The 19,616-nt window shown below is 50.7% G+C and overlaps 1 protein-coding gene across 5 annotated transcripts in view; it reads left to right on the plus strand.

The window, feature by feature from the left end:
- Positions 1 to 7,703, plus strand: part of PFKFB4 (6-phosphofructo-2-kinase/fructose-2,6-biphosphatase 4) — a 33,931-nt gene extending 26,228 nt beyond the window's left edge. For 4 of the 5 annotated variants that reach the window (XM_038566539.1, XM_038566541.1, XM_038566538.1 and 1 more), the window contains exons 10-14: positions 1,732 to 1,836; positions 3,382 to 3,511; positions 3,614 to 3,676; positions 4,718 to 4,782; positions 5,651 to 7,703. In XM_038566539.1, coding sequence (XP_038422467.1) covers positions 1,732 to 1,836; positions 3,382 to 3,511; positions 3,614 to 3,676; positions 4,718 to 4,782; positions 5,651 to 5,710 — 423 coding nt within the window. In that variant the 3' untranslated portion in view covers positions 5,711 to 7,703. The remainder of the gene's footprint in view (positions 1 to 1,731; positions 1,837 to 3,381; positions 3,512 to 3,613; positions 3,677 to 4,717; positions 4,783 to 5,650) is intronic. The other variant, XR_005374946.1, reaches the window with a different exon arrangement.
- The last annotated feature ends 11,913 nt before the right edge of the window (positions 7,704 to 19,616 follow it).

Raw genomic sequence — 19,616 nt, forward strand, 5'->3', positions numbered from 1 at the left:
GATAGTCACAGAGAGAGAGAGAGAGAGAGAGGCAGAGACATAGGCAGAGGGAGAAGCAGGCTCCATGCACTGGGAGCCTGACGTGGGATTCGATCCCGGGTCTCCAGGATCACGCCCTGGGCCAAAGGCAGGCGCCAAACCACTGCGCCACCCAGGGATCCCTTCACCTGGTCTTCTTGAAAGGACTTCAGTTAGTGGATGAGGGCCCACCCTTGGTGACCTCATCTACTTGGTTACATATTAAAAAACTTTTTTTTTCTTTTTAAGGCTTTATTTATTTTAGGGACACCTGGGTGGCTCAGCGATTGAGCGTCTGCCTTTGGCTCAGAGCGTGATCCCAGGTCTGGTTTCGAGTCTTGCATCGGACTCTCCATGGGGAGCCTGCTTCTCCCTTTGCCTGTATCTCTGCCTCTCTCGGTGTGTCTCTCATGAATAAATAAATAAATTTTCTTTTTTAAGATTTTATTTATTTAAGAAACAGCACATACACACAAGTTGAAGGAGGGACAGAGGGAGAGGGAGACCGAGAATCTCAAGCAGACTCCACGCTGTGTGCAGAGCTGGACTTAGGGCTCAATCTCACAACCCTGAGATCATGACCTGAACCAGAACCAAGAGTCAGACGCTCAACCAACTGAGTCACCCCGGTGCCCCCAAAACCCTATTTCTAAATAAAATCATGCTCACAAATACCAGGTGTTAGGACTTGAAACCCCACTCAACAAAGATGGTTTGTCTCTCTAGGAATTCTCTGACTTAATGTAAGTTACCTCATTTGTTGGCACGGAGTTGTTCACAGTAGTTCCTTAGAGTCTCTTCTCTTTCTGTAAGCTTGGTAGTAATATTCCTCTTTTGTGCCTGATCGTAGTGATTTGAGCTTTTTCTCTTGTCAGTTGGGCAAAGGATTTGTGAATTCCATTAATCTTATCAAAGAACCAATTTCTGCGTTCATTGCTTTTTTTCTCTTTTCTATTAAATTTGTTTCTGCTTGTATCTTTTTTACTTCCTTCCTTCTGCCTGCTTTGTGTTTAGCTTGCTCTTCTTTTTCCAGTAACTTAAGGTGGGATGATTTGCGATCTTTCTTCTTCTTCTTCTTCTTTTTTTTTTATATAGACATTTACAGCTATAAGTTTTCCTCCCAGTTTTTCTTTCTTAATAGACAACTTTGCCCCAAGGCTTTGTCTAGGAAACAACTTAGAACAAAGGCAGAGAACAGCAGCTTTTTATTAGGACATTTTATGGCTTCTTCCCCTCTCAAGGCCCTTGAACCATACTTAAGTGTTCTCAACCAGTGTTCTCTGCTGGATTTCTTTGAAAATAGCATTTGTATAAGGTAATCTATGCTACATGTGAGTGCGTGTGTATCTTGAAGGACACAAGTGAAATCTTGCTTTATAGCTTGTACAACAGTCCATACTCAGTAAGTATTTCTATAGCACAGAAAACAGAAGACACAATAGTTAACATTTCTGTTTATTTTTATGGCATAAACTGGATGGATGGATGATGGATGGATGGAAAAGACTGTTCTGGTAGCTCTTTACAAATGAGATGCAGACTCCTCTTTTACGGGTCTGCTCCTCCCAGGTAGGTTCTAAGTCCAGGCTAGGAGGGGCCCCATGGCCTAGGAAATGCCCTGTAAACCTGGTCCCCTCTGCCTGCCCTCCCCCTCGACACAGGGTTGATCCCGGGCCTTGCATGGGAGATGTGATGACCACTGTGTCTCCCTAGGGTGTCTGCGAGGAGATGACCTATGAGGAAATTCAGGATCATTATCCACTGGAGTTTGCCCTGCGGGACCAGGACAAGTACCGGTACCGGTACCCCAAGGGGGAGGTAGGTGGGATTTGGGGCCTTAGTCCCAGCCGCCACCTGCTGTGCCTCAGAACCCCTGGAGCACTCTGTGGAGGCTGCATGGACAGCAAGTGGGGCCTGACCCTAGAGCTTGGCCAGGCTAGGTGTGTGTGTCATCTCTACCACTTCCCAGCCATGGTACCCAGGCTGCAGTCCTCACCCATCTTGGGCAGGTGCACGGGACTCCCAACTCTGAGACTCGTTGGATCCCTGCTCCCCAATATTGCTCATCTTTTCTTTTCCCCTTCCCCATGGTATCACAGGGATCATGTCCTCCCTGTGGCTCCATATTCAGGGCCCTGAATACATACCTAGAAAGGCTTTTCCCAATTGAGTCGTGGCCACAGCAAGCCATGTGCTCTGACACCTTCCCTCAGGCTGGCTTCTGTCTCAGCCCAAGCCCCAGCTCAGAAATAGGTCACCGTTGACTTGGGTATCTTCCATTTCTAGGAAGTGGCCTGGGGCAGTGGCCAAACCAAGATACCCCTGCAGACACACAAGTGTGTATGCACATCCATGGACACACGCAGAAGATCCCCCTACCCCCATCCCAGATGCCTGACTCCCAGCCCCTCTGCTATACTATCTTCAGGAAAAGTACAGCTCTGGGGAGCTTTAATTATTCCCCTTGTGGACTGGGAGGCAGAGCTCAGATTTAAAACTAACCCATCACAGTAAAAAGAAGCAAAGCAGTGGCCTGTTCAGACTTGAGAATACAAAGGGAGAATTGGTAGGGAAATTACAGTTACCAAAAGACCTGATCTAGAATTCCCCTAGAACTACAGGGCATTGCTCCAGTCAGCGTACTTTCAGCTGCAGCTTGAGGTGTGTGTTTTGAAGGACCACTTGCTGTATGCAAAGGGGGCTTGGTCTCTAGGTGGATAAGTCTCTAACCCTCAGGGCACAAGTGTAGGTCCAAGGGCTCCCTCATCAGCTACCTCATGGCACCCAGGGGAGGCACAGGACAGGCAGATGGTGAGGATTGTTGTTCCTAGGCCCTGAGGAATGCCGACAGGTTGTGCTCCAGGAAGTTTTGGAGGGTCTTTGCTCCTCCTACCCCCACGGTTCCTTCTGTGTGTTCCGCCTGCTGTGAGCTAGAGGGGTGTGGTGTCTCTCCCACCAGTCCTCAGCTGCCAGTGTGTGAATTCCAGCAGGAGAGGGCTCAGCCAAGGGCCCTATAGGTGGGTGTACGAGATGGCCCCTTAAGATGGTAGCCTGAGGCCCAGCCCTGCCCTCTAGTCCTCCTAGGCCCTGGCCCTAGGGTGGAGGATGAGATCTCTTTCCCAGGCTGCTAAGTCTCCCCTCCCAGCTTCCCTCTCAAGCTGGATATCTCACTCTCCTATAGGGGCAGGCCTTAGCCTGGAGCTGTCCACCCCCAGGTCCCCAGGGGTCAGGCTGGAGTATCCCTAGCCACAACCTCCCAGAATGGTGAGGGTCCCGGGCATGAGGAGGTAGCTTGCTACCCAGAATGTCTCCATAACTACCCCTGGAGCAGGGCCTGAGGGACCCTTCCCACTTCCCTTGCAGTCCTACGAGGACCTGGTCCAGCGACTCGAGCCTGTCATCATGGAGCTGGAGAGGCAGGAGAATGTGCTGGTCATCTGCCACCAGGCCGTGATGCGCTGCCTCCTGGCCTACTTCCTTGATAAGGCAGCAGGTGCAGGCTGGCCCCCTGGGAGGTGGGATGTGTATATGTGAAACAGAGGGACTGTTATGTGGGCATCCCTGGTGTGCCAGCCCTTCCTATCTGTGTCCACAGAACAGCTGCCCTACCTCAAGTGTCCGCTGCACACCGTCCTGAAGCTAACCCCTGTGGCTTACGGTAAGGAAGCTTCCTGCACGCTCATCTGGTTGCCAGGTACTGGCTTTCCATGGGGCTCTGTGAATTTTCTGCAGATCCCTGAAAATTCCATTAGGGGCTCATTCCTCTTCTGCCCACTCCACTGCCTTTCCCAGTTTACTTTTTTTTAAAGTAAGCTCTACACTCAACGTGGGGCTGGAACTCGTGATGCCAAGATCAAGAGTCACATGCTCCCCTGACTGAGCCTGCCGGGAGCCCCTCCCAATTTACTTTTTACCTTTTTTTTTTTTTTTTGGTTTTAATTTCTGTGGCCACATGTGCCTTTCCAGTGATCCTTTACCATCACCCACCTGCATGAAGGGCTTTTCTACTGGTTTTTCTGAAACCCCCACAAAGCACCATGGCTCCTACGACCTGGGCCTTAAAATATTTGGGGTATTTTGAGTGCAGAATCGTTTGAGTCCCACCTCTGCCTTTCACTGTGCCCGCAGAGACCTCAGGCCACCTCCTAAACTCCTGGGTCTCAGCTCCTCAAGTTCAACATAGACTATGAGGCACCCCTCAGGTAGCCATGTCCTTGGGAGAATGACTGTAAAGCCCAGTGGCAGCAGGTGTCATGCCATTTATCCCCTTGTTCCTATTGCACTGAGCACCTGGCGTAGCATAGATTTGGCTCTGTGTTTGTGGCACACTTGGGGTGAGTGGTTTGGGGGTCCCCTGAAGGCTCACGTAACGATTCCATGCTGAGCTCAGGCCCACTGCTCCTTAGAATGCCCTCCACCCCAGCAGTGGATAGCTCGTGTCCTCAGCATAGCCCTCCTGGGTGTCTGGGCTTCTCACCAAGGCTGTGCTGTGGCACATGATAAGCACAGGCCTAATGGGGTGCCTCGTCCTTCCTCATGTGCTCCTCAAAGGTGCCTAAGGTGAGAGGACCAGGATGAAGCTGAGAATGGCTGCTCTGTTCTATAATACCCCAGGCCTCTACCCGAGAGAAGCTTCTACCCTCTATGGGTCTAGCTGCCCTCCAGGAGGGGAAATGGATTTACATCTTTCCTTTGGCAGGTTGTAAAGTGGAGTCTATATTCCTGAATGTGATGGCTGTGAACACGCACCGGGACAGGCCTCAGGTAACAACAGGGTTATTGCAGGGTGGCAAGCATATTCCTGGGGGCATAAGATACGGTATCTTCCAAACCCATGTCCGGTTGGGGTGCCTGCCAAAATGAGCCTGAGTACTCTGCCAAACCTGCTGTTTTATCATCAGGACAAGATTATGACTCTGGGCAAGGCCTTCCCAAGGATGCCGCCCTGGCAGTGGGGAGGTCCCTGGGTGTGATGGCTTCCCAGCAGCCCTACCATAGAGGTCTGTGCCAGGGGGAAAGGGGTTCCCAGCTTGTGGAGCTGAGGAAAGCGTCAGGCCTTCCATTCCTTAGACTTGAGCTCAGCAGGCTGTGGAAGGAGCTGGGCTTTGTGGTCTGGCAAGGGCTATCTGTGGCTGAGGGCTGAGGGCTGTCCAGGGTACCCTGTGCCCCAGCTCAGAGTACAGAGCAGGCTGCAGACTAGGAGAGGTCTGAAGGCTGCTGGGACCTCATCTGTCCACCGAAGCTCAGACCCAGAGGAAGGCACCCCCAAGGAAGGGCCTCCTTCCTTGCTCCCACTGGTGAGGAGGCAGGCCCATAGCCAGCTCTTCCCTCCCACTTGACTCAGGCCTGAGGTAGGACGTGGGATGGCCTCATTCTGGGTGCTGCCTGTCATGTGTGCCAGGAGCCAGCAGGACCCAGGGCACCGTGCACCCCTGCCTTTGAATCCTCATGTTTGTCCACCCACCATGTGTTGAGAGGCTCTTGGGCCCTGGCTCTTAGGGAAATTTGGCTCCTAGGGGGTGAGTATGTGAACCCAGAGGGCTATGGTGATGGGGAAAGGAGACAGCAGGACAGTGGATGTCTACCTATTCTCACCACAGAGTGAAGGTTCTGTGTTTTGTTTGTTTTGCAGAATGTAGACATCTCGAGGCCTCCAGAGGAAGCCCTGGTCACGGTTCCTGCTCACCAGTGACCATGTCTCATCCACGGTGACCCCCAGGAAGGTATTGATCCCGGCAGACAAGGTCATCCCAAGCCCCCTGGTCCGTGTGACAGTTTCTATGCTGGAGCATCCTCAAGCTGCACCTGGCTGGTGGCACCCAGAGCCCCTGCACCAGCCCACCTGCTTCCTTGTTAATGGAGACAGGATTCCACAAGGTGCCCAACCTGCTGCTAAAAATCATTTGGTCAGACTGCATCTGCCCTGGACTGGTGAGAGGTTTCCTAGCAACCTGGTCCTTCTGTTGCAGCTTTGAGGTGTCCTCTCACTGGTCAGTTGGCTTTGTGAAGTATGAAACCCTAAACATGTGAACGGAGAGCGCATGCTGTGATGCTCCCACGATGGCCGAACTGTCTGAGGTGGACCTGAGGATTCCAGCAGGGACTCTGCTTCCCTCTCCGTGTGGGGCCCTGAGCTCTGCTCCTTGGGTCTGGGGGAATGCCCTTCCCATCCTGCCCTGGCAGGAGCTGGAGAGCCACTGAGGCAGACCCTTCCACCAGCCAGGCCGTTGTGTCGGAGCCGCTTGTGAGAACACTGTGCTCACTTCATGCCATGATGCATAGAAACCCATGGGGAGCACAGCCTCTCTGGTCACTCCTTCCCTACTGTGCACACACTGGAACATTTGGGGGAGCTGGTGGCCAAGGCCACCCCTGCCGAACTGCTGTCGCAGTGAAAGCACTCAAAGACAGGGCAGTCGTGTAAGCACCCCCGTTCCAGTGCACATCCCAGGTGCTCGGGGGGGAGAGGCTGCCAACCTGCCTCGCCCTCCTAGCTGTGCTCTCTAGGCTACCTCTCCCCCACTGCCACCTGTTTCCATGCAGGAGCACACCCTGGGGGGCAGACAAATGCATTTGCTGTGAATGATTCATAGAAAAAAGCCTGTCCTGACATTCATTGACCTCTGCCTGTGACACCGAGCAGGGGAAAGGCAGGAAATCCGAGGTGCCCTGTCCAAGGGAGGATTTTCCCAGCATAGTGCAGCTTCGGATTCCTGTGTATGGGAGCCTGGCCTGGCAGGAAACTGCCTTGGGACACTGCCACCTGTCATGCCCCTGAGTTCTTTTGGGCCCAAAGAGGCAGGCTGGGCAGTAGGTTCTGGCTCCCATTTTGTAGCTGGGCAGGAGGCCTGGCCAGCAAGTTGTGAGGCTGCGTGAGGAGGGGTCTGGGTCTGTAGCTGGATGCTCTGCATCCCCAAGTGGGTCCTGGTCCAGGAGCCTGAGCCCACTTTGTACCTGGCACCTTCCCTGGCAGAACAGCCCACCTTTCCTGGCCTCCTCGGGCTTTCGTAGCCTGTAGTTGCTGCCTGCCCCTGAGGGAAGCGTGCGCCCCTGCCCCCAGCTGATGGTGGCTCAGCCCTGTGTGCTGCAGTGGCTGTGCACAGACTCAGTAGAGGGCTGGAGCAGAATCTTCTGGACTTAGCTCCTGCCAGAGCCCCTCAGGACCAGAGGACCCTCAGGTCCCTCAGGACCAGAGGACCATGCCACTGTCTTTGGGACATGAGGACCATAGCCTTTGTTTCTGTGTCCCCCAGAGTTTTGGTGACTTGGTCACTTGGACACACTCACTTGTTGGCCATAGTGGGCCTCTTTGGTTGGTGGCATGTACATCTGGATGTCCCCCACTCCAGGACCTCAGGCTGACTGAGGCAAGACCAGTGAGGCCTTTTCTCTGTGCCCAGAAGGCAGTCAGGAGCTGCTGGACCCACAGTGTTACAAGGACCGGGATAGGGCAGAGGGAAGTCTAGGGGTATGGCCTGGGTTGGGGCAGCTCTTCTCCACCTCTGCCTGGAGCGATCTCTGCATGGGCAGCAACCCCCTGGTTGGCTGCCGGATTTTATCCATGATGGTCAACATTCTTGTGTCGAAGACATTTTCCTATTTTCCCTGGAATGGGTGTTGGTGGATCTCAGCCACACATCACACTGTGTCCAGCATTCTTTGCAATAAATATTTTTTTAAAAATTGGGGTGCCTGGCTGGCTCAGTCAGTAGAGCATGTGACTCTTAAGGTTGTGAGTTCGAGCCCCACATTGGGCCTAGAGCTTACTTTAAAAAATAAATAAATAAATCAGAATCTAAGGTTGTATCTTTTTTTTTTTTTAAGATTTTTAAATTTATTTATTCATGAGAGACACACACAGAGAGAGGCAGAGACACAGGCAGAGGGAGAAGCAGGCTCCATGCAGGAGCCTAATGTGGGACTTGATCCCTGGTCTCCAGGATCACACCCTGGGCTGAAGGTGGCGCTAAACCACTGAGCCACCAGGGCTGCCCTCTAAGGTTGTATCTTGTGGCTGTTTCTCCATTTGTGAGGTGTTTCCATCTGGTTCTGCAGACTCCCATGTTGTGGTCTCTCATTGGTCTATGTTAGGATCTTTGGTCCAGCTCCCACTTTCGTGCCTACCCCCCTTTCTGGAGAGGAAACTGTCTTACCCTGGAGTGAGTCCTGGGCCTGGACATGGGCAGGGCCAGGGCCAGGGCCAGGTTTTCTGTGGGCCAATCTTCTGGGACCTCACCCCTGAGCAGGAAGCAGATGCGTGACGGGACATCTGGGGTGGAGCACCATTAAAGGGAAATCATGGGTCCTGAATGTTGACATCCTTGGGGAGGGGAGCCAGGGGCTGGGTCGAGGACAGAGAGGCTGCACAAGGCCGTGAGTGGGGGCATGTTGGCTGATTCTGTCCTGTTTTCTTTGTCACCTACCTCTGGATTGGGGAAGATGGTGACCAAGGGCAGGGTTTTCCCTTGCCCTTGCCCCAAAACTTCATTGGATTTTATATACCTCCTGCCCTGGGGCTGGGCTATTGGAGACCAGCAGACCCCATGTGGGTGGACATGGCTGGGGACCCATCGGCACCTCTCCCACTGTGTCAGGGCAGAGGTAGCCGTGGCTGGGCTGCCTCTGAGTGGTTCATTGTTGCCAAGAGCTATGGCTCTGTCTTACCCACCTGTGTCATGATGGGTGATAGAAACCCCTGGGCTTCATCCCTGTGTTCCAAGGGATTTATCCCTGTGTTCCGAGGGATTTCAGCTGTGATGGTCTTCCTGGTGGGTGATATTTGGGGACAGCTTGATGGTCCTCACTCTGTCTCTTGGCAGAGTTCTTGGATGGACACCTGACCTGAGAGGACTCGACGCTTTTAGAAGAGGTATTAAAGATTTTTAGTAGCAAAGCAACAGCAGAAGGAATGAGATTTAACACTATGAGAATTTTTCTTCAGGTCCTTTTCTACTACAACCCAGAAAGAGGGATTATATATCATCATATTGAAAAATTGTGTAGCATTTTGGGTTTGCTAGGAAACAATGACCATCATTGGATGTTAGGGTCAGAAGATACTTGGATAGAAAGAAATGCTGTTGCAAAGGCTTAGACTTTAGCAAGGGCCCCTGGCTGGCTTAGTTGGTGGAGTGTGCAACTCTTGATATCGAGGCTGTGAGTTCAAGCCCCACATTGGGTGTAGTGATTACTGAAAAACAAAATCTTTTAAAAAAAAATCCATAGATTTCAGCAACTTTTGAATTATGTTTATAATATAATATTTATTATATATTAATAAATTAAAATATAATTATCACCTGCAAAGGGGAGTGTTAATATGTTTGGCTTAGACCTAATTATGTGTGGGCCTGGGTATGTTGTTACATTGTTTGAACAAAACTATTTTATTAAAAATGAAAAATGCAGGGGCACCTGGGTGGCTCAGTCAGTTGGGTGTGTGACTCTTAGTTTCAGCTCAGGTCATGATCTCTGGGTCTTGGGATAGAGCCCTACTTTGGGCTCTGTGCTCAGAGGGCAGTCTGCTTGAGATTCTCTTCCCTCTCCCTTTGCCCCTCTTCCTGTTCATGTGCAGACTCTCTCAAATATTTTTTTAAAAAGGGAAAAATGGGGCACCTGGCTAGCTTAGTTGGTGGAGCATGTGACTCTTGATCTCGGGGTAGTGATTTTGAACCTCACATCAAGTATAGATTACTTTAAAAAAAAAAAAAGTGGGATGCCTGGGTGGCTCAGAGGTTGAACGTCTGCCTTCACACCCAGGGCATGATCCTGGAGTCCTAGGATCAAGTCCCACCTCGGGCTCCCTGCGTGGAGCCTGCTTCTCCCTCTGCCTTTGTCTCTGCCTCTCTGTCTCTCTGTCTCTCTCTCTGTTTCTCATGAATAAATAAATAAAATCTTAAAAAAAGAAAAAGTGAGGGATGTCTGGGTGGCTCAGTGGGTGAGCATCTGCCTTCGGCTCAGGGCATGATCCCGAGGTCCTGGGATCGAGTCCTGCATCAGGCTCCCTGCAGGGACCCTGCTTCTCCCTCTGCCTGTGTCTCTGTCTCTCTGTGTGTGTCTCTCATGAATAAAGTTTTAAAAAGTGAAAAATGGCTTTGGGGTAGGACTAGCACTAGTATCTGCCACACCTCAGTTAATGGCCACAAAGCCCTTTGGGAAGGACTGTGAAAAAAGTGCCACCATGAACCTGTGCCATTTTCACAGGGGCCTCCTTCTTTAATGGGTACCCACTCCACTTCCTTCAGGGGCCCCTGGGTTTATGAGCTGATTTTATCTATAAACTTGGAGGAAAATCCTCTGTTTCAGGCAAATCTCTGCCAGTCCTCTTGCTAAACACATTAAGGAGGACTCTACGCGCCTACCTTTTGGTCATAGGGGCCTGGTGATCCTGGCAAAGACCCTTCCAGGCCAGACCATGCAGATTACCAGCATGTCCTACTGCATGTCATGGTCTCTTGTACCTTTCCTCGGCAACTCAAGGCTCCTACTTGGCTCTTAACACCCAGAACCCTCGTATCTGTGTTGAATTCAAGGAGTCATCTTAATTATAGTGTCTCTAGTCAAATCCTTGACCCATGGGGGCACCTGGGTGGTGCACTCGGGTAAGTATCCGACTCTTGATTTCAGCTCAGGTCATGATCCTGAGGTCCTGAGATCAAGCCCTGCATTGGGCTCTGTGCTCAGCAGAGAGTCTGCTTGGGATACTCTTCCTCTGCCTCTCCCACTTGTGCTCTCTCTCTCTCTCAAATAAAATAAATCTTAAAGAAAAAAGGAGCACCTGCATGGCTCAGTGGTTGAGCATCTGCCTTCAGCCCAGGACGTGGTCCTGGGCTCCTGGGATCCAGTCCCATATCAAGCTCCCTGCTTCTCCCTCTGCCTATGTCTCTGCCTCTCTCTCTATGTCTCTCATGAATAAATAAATAAATGATCTTAAAAAAAAAAAAAAGAATAGCATCTTTGCAGATGCAATGAGTTGAGGTCATACTAGGAACTGTGAGACTGGGACGCCTGGGTGGCTCATCAGTTGAGCATCTGCCTTTGGCTCAGGGCATGATCCCTGGATTCCAGGATCAAGTCCCACATCGGGCTTCCTGCATGGAGCCTGCTTCTCCCTCTGCCTATGTCTCTGCCTCTCTCTCTGTGTCTCTCATGAATAAATAAATAAAATCTTAAAAAAAAAAAAAAAAAAGGAACTGTGAGACCTTTTTCTGTTGTTTAAGCCACTCAGTGTGTGGTACTTTGTTACAACAACTCTAGCAGACAAACTTTTCAGACATTCCCCTCAGCAATGAACTTCTAAATGATGGTGAAGGGAGTCTCTCTGGATAGAGTTGTCTGATAAACTCAGTTCAGCATTTTTTCTCAATGAATGAGTGAATCCTCCTGAGGCTTTGGATTCTTTCCTCTACATTCTCCCAGGGAGCTTTTGGCATCTTGATTTCTTTTGGTGAGACAACTTTCCTTCCAGCCAACCAAATAGACGTACAGAATGACCTCTAGTAGCTGAAGCCAGCACACTGAATCCAAAATTTCTGGCAAGTGCACCTGTATTGATAAATTCAGCCCAATCTAAACTTTGTTTCTTATCTCCTTGGTCCAGGACCTTGATTTTCCCTTACACATATTCTCCATATTGTGACTAAGGTAAAGTAAGGTTTTATAATTTCTTTGATGTATAAGCCTTCCCCTCTGAGTCTGACTTGTTTTTTTGTTAAGATTTTATTTACTTATTTGAGAGAGAGAGAAAGAACAAGCAAGGGGAGCAGCAGGCAGAGGAAGAGGGAGAAGCAAGCTCTCTGCAGAGCAGAGAGCCCAATGCAGGACTCAATCCCAGGACCTGAGCCCAAGGTAGACAATCAACTGAGCTATCCAGGCGCCCCTGGATGTGACTTTATAAAAAGATCTTCAGACACGTTGGAAATCCATCTTTTTCCCCCCAATATTTTATTTTTCAGTAATTTCTACATCCAACATGAGACTTGAACCCACAATCCTGAGATCAAGAGTCACATGCTCCACTGACTGAGCCCATCAGGCGCCCTGCTGGAATCCATCTTTAATTCAAGGCACTGGGGATGTTAAGGAGTTTGGGAAGAGGGCAGGAGAAGGTTAGGCTTCCCCTTGCAAACTTATTCCCTCGCAAGGTTGCTTCTGTGGGCAGGGAGATGCAAAGGGGCTGGTGTTGGTGGTAATCAGATTCCTCTGAGTTTTTTCATGTATCTTCATCCTGTGTATATAACACATGAAATGCCTACCGTGGGCTAAACAATGTGTACAGAGCAGTAAGCCTGACAGACAAACCCTTGCTGTCACAGAGCTGACTTTCTAGTGGTGGTAGACACAGTAAAGAAATAAGTAAAAATGTAGTCCCTCACAGGGTGCCGGAGCAGACAGGAGGCTGTGGGTGTGGGGGTGTGTGAAAGCAGACCTCACTGGAAGGTGACCAGAGACCTGGATGAAGCCATGGAAGATTCCACAGCCAGCACAAGATACTGAGGGCAAGCTATACCAGGTAAGTTCCAGAACATAGGAGAGGCTGGGGTGGCTGCAGAAGCAGGAGTGAGGAGGAGGGGGAAGGCCAAGTCAGAGATCATGGGGTGCAGATGATATGGGGCCTTAGAAATGGGAGGCCCTTGCAGGTCTTTGAGCCAAGTGTTTTGATTTGATAAACATTTTTAAAGGGTCCCTCCGGCTGCTGCTGACTCCAGAATAGACTTAAGAGGGGCAGAATAGAGGCCTGGAGACCTGTCCAGAGGCTCCTATGACAGTCTGGGCAAGAGTCCTTGACACTGGTGTTGGTCCTACTGAGAAGTAATCATGTTCTGCCTAAATTGTGAAAGTAGAGCCAAGGTCGGCTGCTGGTTTGTATGAAGGCCTATGAGAAACACAAGATGCCCAGGGGTGGGGTCACCACTCTGGACATGTGAGAGTCCACAATGGGGGCAGCACGGTGCTGGAGGTCCACAGTTCAGTTGAAGGTGCATTCAGGTTAGATGCCAGGGATATCCAAGTGGAGGTGTTGATAGGACAGTTGCATCTTGGCATCTGGAATTGAAGCCTGGGCTAGAGATAAGAAATTGTATCCCCTGGTGTGTAGACAGTACTAAGAGCTATGACAGTGGACGAGCACTCAAGGGAAATGTAAGTAGAGAAGAAATGGCATCTGAGGACTGAGCTCTGGGGACCCTGCAATACAAGCTGGACACGAAGAGCCAGAAGAGGAATGTGAGAAGGAACAGTGCAGGGAGCATGGGTGGAGAGTGAGTGGCCCGCTGTTTCGGAGGTCACCAGTGGGTTGAGGAAGGTGAGAAGTGCTACTTGATGCGGGCTTGCGGAGTGTTTCCCGGTGTCTCCATGCACACTTTCTGTGTGCTGTGTCCTGAGCAGTGCCTAGCGTTCACATAGAAGATTTTGGGAGAAAAAAAAAAAAAAGAAGATTTTGGGAGAAAAAAAAAAAAAAGAAGATTTTGGGAGGGGGGATCCCTGGGTGGCTCAGTGGTTTAGCGCCTGCCTTTGGCCCAGGGCGTGATCCTGGAGGCCCGGGATCGAGTCCCACGTCAGGCTCCCTGCATGGAGCCTGCTTCTCCCTCTGCCTGTGTCTCTGCCTCTGTGTGTGTGTGTTTGTCTCTCATGAATAAATAAATAAAATCTTAAAAAATAAAAAAGATTTAGGGAGGCTGTGAATTCAATCAGTATTTAATCTGGAAGCCACAGCATTGGCCTGTGGGGTTGATGATGGGCTACCTCAGCCCCATGGCTACAGGAGAAAGGAGGCTCCTTGCAAAGCAGAGAAAGTTTTCAATTTGAGCCTTGACCAAGCAGCTAAGAATCTTACCCTACTATGCTCTTTCTTTAAACTGTTTGGTGCTGTTGGAAGCAACCACCTGACACTGGTCACTATGCCTTTCTCTGGCCCTTCATGCTGGTGTGAGGTAAAGCCCTTGGCCTCTCAAAGCCCTGTCTTGCATGGGTTCCTCACTTGAGGAGTCCCCTGTGGTGTCTTGTTTTCTGACACCATTTTGGACACTAAATATGGTGGGGGTTTTCACACCAATAACGAATTCTCTGAACCTCCCACACCAATAGGGTGTCCAACAATTCAATTCGATTTGGACACTAACTCCTGAATTAGTACAGACCCTACAGGTTAACGGCTCAGTCTCATAAGACTGACTCTACTTCAGGTGCTAGTCCCAAGCCCCATGACTTCTGACCAGCTGGCTGTACCTCAGGTATAAGCCCCATCCTCAAATTCAGTAATTTGCTGGAATGACTCACAGTATTCAGGGAAACCCTTTATTTACATTTACCAGTTTATTAAAAAGGATACAATTCAGAACAACCAAACAGAAGAGATTCATAGGGTGAGGTATTGGGGGAAGGGAAGGAGTGGTGTGGAGCTTCCAGGATACCCAGGGCTCCTGCCTTCCCAGCTCATACCTTCACTGATCCCAATACTCCCTGAACTCACTATGCAGGGGGTTTTATGGAGGTTTTGTTACAGAAGTACCATTGATCAAATCATTGGCCTTTGTAAACTGAAGGACAAGTGTAGGAGAGTAGGGGTACTGAAATTCACAATTGGATTGAAATTTTATTTTATTTTATTTTATTTTTTTAAGATTTTATTTATTCATAGAGACGAGAGAGAGAGAGAGAGAGAGAGAGAGAGAGAGAGGGGCAGAGACACAGGCAGAGGGAGAAGCAGGCTCCATGCAGAGAGCCTGACGTGGGACTTGATCCAGGGTCTCCAGGATCACACCCTGGGCTGCAGGCAGCGCTAAACCGCTGCACCACTGGAGCTGCCCATGGATTGAAATTTAAAAAAAATTAATGTTTTAACTTTAAAACTTTATTTTTTGAGGGACACCTGGGTGGCTCAGTGGTTGAGCATCTGCCCTTGGCTCAGGGTGTGATCCCAGAGTTCCAGGATCCAGTCCCACATCCGGCTCCCTGCATGGAGCCTGCTTCTCCCTCTGCCTATGTCTTTGCCTCTCTCTCTCTGTGTGTCTCTCATGAATAAATAAATAAAATCCTAAACAAACAAACAAACAAACAAAAACCCTTTATTTTTGAAGTGAAGGAAAATTTGCTATTCCTGGTGTTGATTATCAAAATTAAAAAAAAAAATAATTGGCCTTTGGGTTTTTTGTTTTAAGATTTTACTTATTCATTCATGAGAAACAAAGACACAGGAAGAGGGAGACACTGGCTTCCTATGGGGAGCCCAACGTGGGACTCATCCCAGGACCCCAGGATCACGAACTGAGCCAAAGGCAGATGCTAGACCACTGAGCCACCCGGGAGCCCCTGGCCTTTGGTTGATAGAAGTGAAATCTCCACCCCCACCTCCCTAGTCTGGGCTCTCATTCAAGGCTTGGTCTTCCTGGTGACCTGTCCCCATCCTGAACCTATCCAGGGGGTATGACTTTCCCTGCCAGGAGTCTTTTCATTAGCATTAAAAGGACAGTAAATTCCAAGTGTTTTAGAAGGTCTGGTGCCAGGAAGCAGGGACAAAGAACATCTATTTTGTATTAAACTACATCACCAGTGGTGGCTCCAGTCTGCTAGGTTTGCTGGAACCCTTTCCCTTCATCCTAGCTGGATTTCCATTGCCTTTAGCTTCCACCAGATGAATATCTAGTCCGCACACACCTCTATTTCCCTGGATACTTCCTGCCATTCCTGGTGACAACTTGTCTATCACTTGCCAGAAACAGACTCTGCCCAACTTAATCAGAAGCAGAGGGCAGCCCAGGTGGCTCAGCAGTTTAGCGCCACCTTTAGTCCAGGGCCTGATCCTGGAGACCTTGGATGAGTCCCACATCAGGCTCCCTGCGTGGAGCCTGCTTCTCCTTCCTCTGTCTGTTTCTCTCTCTCAAATGAATAAATAGAATCTTTTTTTTTTTTTTAAAAAGCAGAATTTATGAAAAGGAACTCGTGTAGCTCCCAGACCCACTGAAGGGGCTGAAGGACAAGACACAGAGCCACATAGATTGTCTCCAACCCAAATCACAGTTCTGCTCTGGCCTGTTGAGCATGCCACCCCGGCTACCACCCCGCCATCACCATAGGCTCAGATGCTGCAGGCTGCTGCCCAGCTGCCACGACCCCCATGAAGTAGGCTATCTGCTGTCCTCCCGCTGGCCACCAAACACCCCCCACCCCCCGCTGAGTGAACTCCAGGGAGGGTACATTTGATTTGTTGGGCCTGGACATAGGCCCTTGGCCTAGGGCAAAGGACACAGAGCAAGTGAATATCTGGCATTTCTACCTTCTGAAGTAGAAGAAAGCGGCCCAGCTGCTGGGTGAAAAGGAAAGGCAGGGACCTCTACTTCAGCATTGTTACTTTTTGTTTTTAAGATTTATTTACTTATTCATGAGAGACACAGACTGAGAGAGGCAGAGACATAGGCAGAGGGAGAAGCAGGCTCCCCGCTGGGGGCCCGGTGTAGGACTCGATCCCAGACCCCGGGATCACGACCTGAGCCAAAGGCAGGCGCCCAACCGCTGAGCCACCCAGGCGCCCCTGAATGGTTAATTAACAAAAATTCCAATGAGTAAAAGTTAAAGATCTCATTGGCTTTACTGAACGCCTCATGAATTGGGCAGCGTTCCATCTTGCACGTGGAGGGGAGCTCTGAGGAGTGGGACCAGATGGAAAGTTTTCATAGACGGAGGGTGAGGGTCCTGAGATCGAGTCCCGAATTGGGCTCCCTGCAGGGAGCCTGCTGCTCCCTCTGCCTGTGTCTTTGCCTCTCTCTACATCTCTCATGAATAAAAAAAAAAAAGAAGGAGGGCGGAGGCCAGAAAGTTATTAGCAAAAGAAAAGGATTGTTCCCGGCCAGGCTCCTTTCTAGGGGGCAAAGCAAGGTGTCTTATCATGCGGATTACCTCATCTTCCTTTGAGGGGTAGGAGAGGAGCAAGTGGCAGACTCAGTGGCGCTGATTTAAAATTCCTGACTGACCGGTTGAGACCACATTTCTGGGGGAGGTTGAAACTGCAATTAGATTGGATATCAAGCCTGGGGAACTTGGTCTGAGGGACCAAGTGGTTTCCTTTTTAACAGCACTCAGTGCTCCTGACCCGGAGGCTCAGTCCCCGGCTGATGGGCCACATCCACACCCTGTCACCCACACACCCTGTCAGCACCGGGCTTTCTGGGCATTGCTGGGTGTTGCTTTGGGGTGCCTGCTGGCCTGTGTGAAATTCCCATCACAGCTTGGCCACACACCAGAAGTAAGGGTCCCATTGTCCGCACGCTGGGTATTTGAGAAGAACTCAATACAAGGGCTGTTTACGGGACTGTTGATAAGTTCAAGGAGTCACCTTGGTTGGAGAGCACTGGGTGCTGACACCAGGAGAAGCCCTTTCCATCCCTAGGCCTGCAGGGACAAGGTGCAGAAGGGTTATCCGAAGCTGGTGTGGGACCACCCTGTAGCGCCGATGGGCCCCCAGGGCTCCAGTTTCAGTTTCTGTAATCCATCCACCAGAGGGATGGCGTTCACTCCCGTGGCCCTCTAGGTAGGTAAAATCTCAATTTCTCAGCATATGGCCCTGAAAGCAACCTAGGAAAGAGGAATGGCCATGGGGTGGGCTGTGTTGACTGCAGGCCAGGAGTTTGGGGACCTCCCACCTTTGCCTTATATCTGCCGAGCCCAACCAGAAGCCCAGGAAGAGGGAGGCCCAGGACAGGGTAGGGTGGAGCGTGGACCTAGAAGGAGAAGTAGAAGGCAACCTGCTGCCACAGGCCGCTGCTCTGGACAGCACAGGGGACTGGGGACACTGAGGCAGCCCATCCCCTAGGGGAGTGATTGCAGGGCTGGTATTCAGGGGAATGTGGTTAGTGGGCTGAAGGGGATCCTGTCTTTCCTTTTTCAATGATCTGACACCAACTATGTGCATGGCCTTTGTGCTGGATACAGAATACAGACACTACCTCAGCCTCGTTGAACCCTCGGAGTCGCAGAAGACACCCAGGGATTGGTGTTGGATTGTGGGGGTCACAAGGGCTGTGGAAACAGAGAGGAGCCCTAACTCAGATTTGACATCTGGGGAGGCTTCCTGGAGGAGGTGGTATTTAAAATGGGACCTAAGGGGTGAGCCAGAGAGGGTAAGGGGGATGTGTGTGGTGGTGGCTGCAGAGCCAAGATGCATGAGGAGCCCATTTATTGCCTGGAACTGAAATTAGAACTTTACTTTAGGAGCCATGGGGAGCCCTTGCAGGGTTTAGAGTGGCAGAGGGGCTACTGATTTATTCTTTAGGAAGATCAGGACTGAAAGCATGGAGAGAGGTGGTGAGACCAGAGTTGGGTCAGTAGTAAGTAAAAGAATGTTCTGGAGGGGAGAGGGGCAGAGTGGGAGGGGAGTTGAACCACAGCCTGGGTGACCAGGTGGAAGTGGGGATATAGGTGTGATTTGTCCATGGAGCCCCAGGAACTCTTCGGAGGTGGTGTTCTGGGAGTCCTCAGGGCCTGGACTGTGGTGAATGGACAGGAAATCTCAGAGGCCAAGATGGCTGGGAGAGATGTCAGGGCAGGGTTCCCTGTGAGAACACTGGGGAGGGGGCAAGAGTAGAGCTGTGGGTGGAAGGTGAGAAAGGTGGCGTTCAGGTGGTCCCAGACACCAGCAGGCAGTGCAAGGCAGAAATGCAGAGGGAGAGGGTAAGGACACAGGGGAGGACCCTATGGTGCCAGTGGCCTGGGACAGGGGAACAGCAGGAGGGAGGGGGTGCCCTGAGCTGGGAGGGGGAATCATTTCAGGTAGACCAGATGGAAAAGGGGCAGAATTTAAGATAGGGTCGCCTCTAAGCAGGGAAGGACCTCTGCTGGAATGGAGAGCAGATGGGGGAGGCCTGAGGAGAAAGGCTGTCAGGCGGGTGGGTCTGAGTGCAACAGTCCCAGCTGCCCGGCTTCTCCATCCCGTACATGTGGCCTGGTATTTTTTTGCTGTGCTAGTTCAGCTGGACTGGGTCCTCACATCATGTGTGCTGCCTGTAGGAACCTCAATCTTGTTGAGTACATTAAAACAAAAAAACAAAAAAAAATAAAAAAACAAAGGGCAGCCCGGGTGGCTTAGCAGTTTAGTGCCACCTTCAGCCCAGAGTGTGATCCTGGAGACCCGGGATCAAGTCCCACTTTGGGCTCCCTGCATGGAGCCTGCTTCTCCTTCTGCCTGTGTCTCTGCCTCTCTCTTTCTCTGTGTGTCTCTCATGAAGAAATAGATAAATAAAATCTTAAAAAAAAAAAAAAAGCCAGAAACAAACAAAAAACCCTCTACACCCAATGTGGGACTTGAACTCAGGACCCTGAGATCAATAGTCAGATTGGAGGACCCTCAATCTTGTGAAGATCCCCATGTTTGGCACAGGGAGTTTGGTTTCTGCCCAGGAGGGGCTGATTTCCCCAGGCAGCTTGTGGGAAGTGAAGTGACCATTTCCCAGCCTCATAGACTTGGTGTCCTTTGCTCACCACCATGGGCACATGCCTGTCAGATGCATGGCTGTGATTTCCCAGTCACTGGCTTTTCCTGGCCTCCAGCCCCTCCTGTCCATACACAGCTCTGAGGGGTCATGGAGCCCCCACTCTACTCCCCCATG

Source organism: Canis lupus, chromosome 20 (assembly GCF_011100685.1).
Source record: "Canis lupus familiaris isolate Mischka breed German Shepherd chromosome 20, alternate assembly UU_Cfam_GSD_1.0, whole genome shotgun sequence".
Classification (NCBI taxonomy): domain Eukaryota; kingdom Metazoa; phylum Chordata; class Mammalia; order Carnivora; family Canidae; genus Canis; species Canis lupus.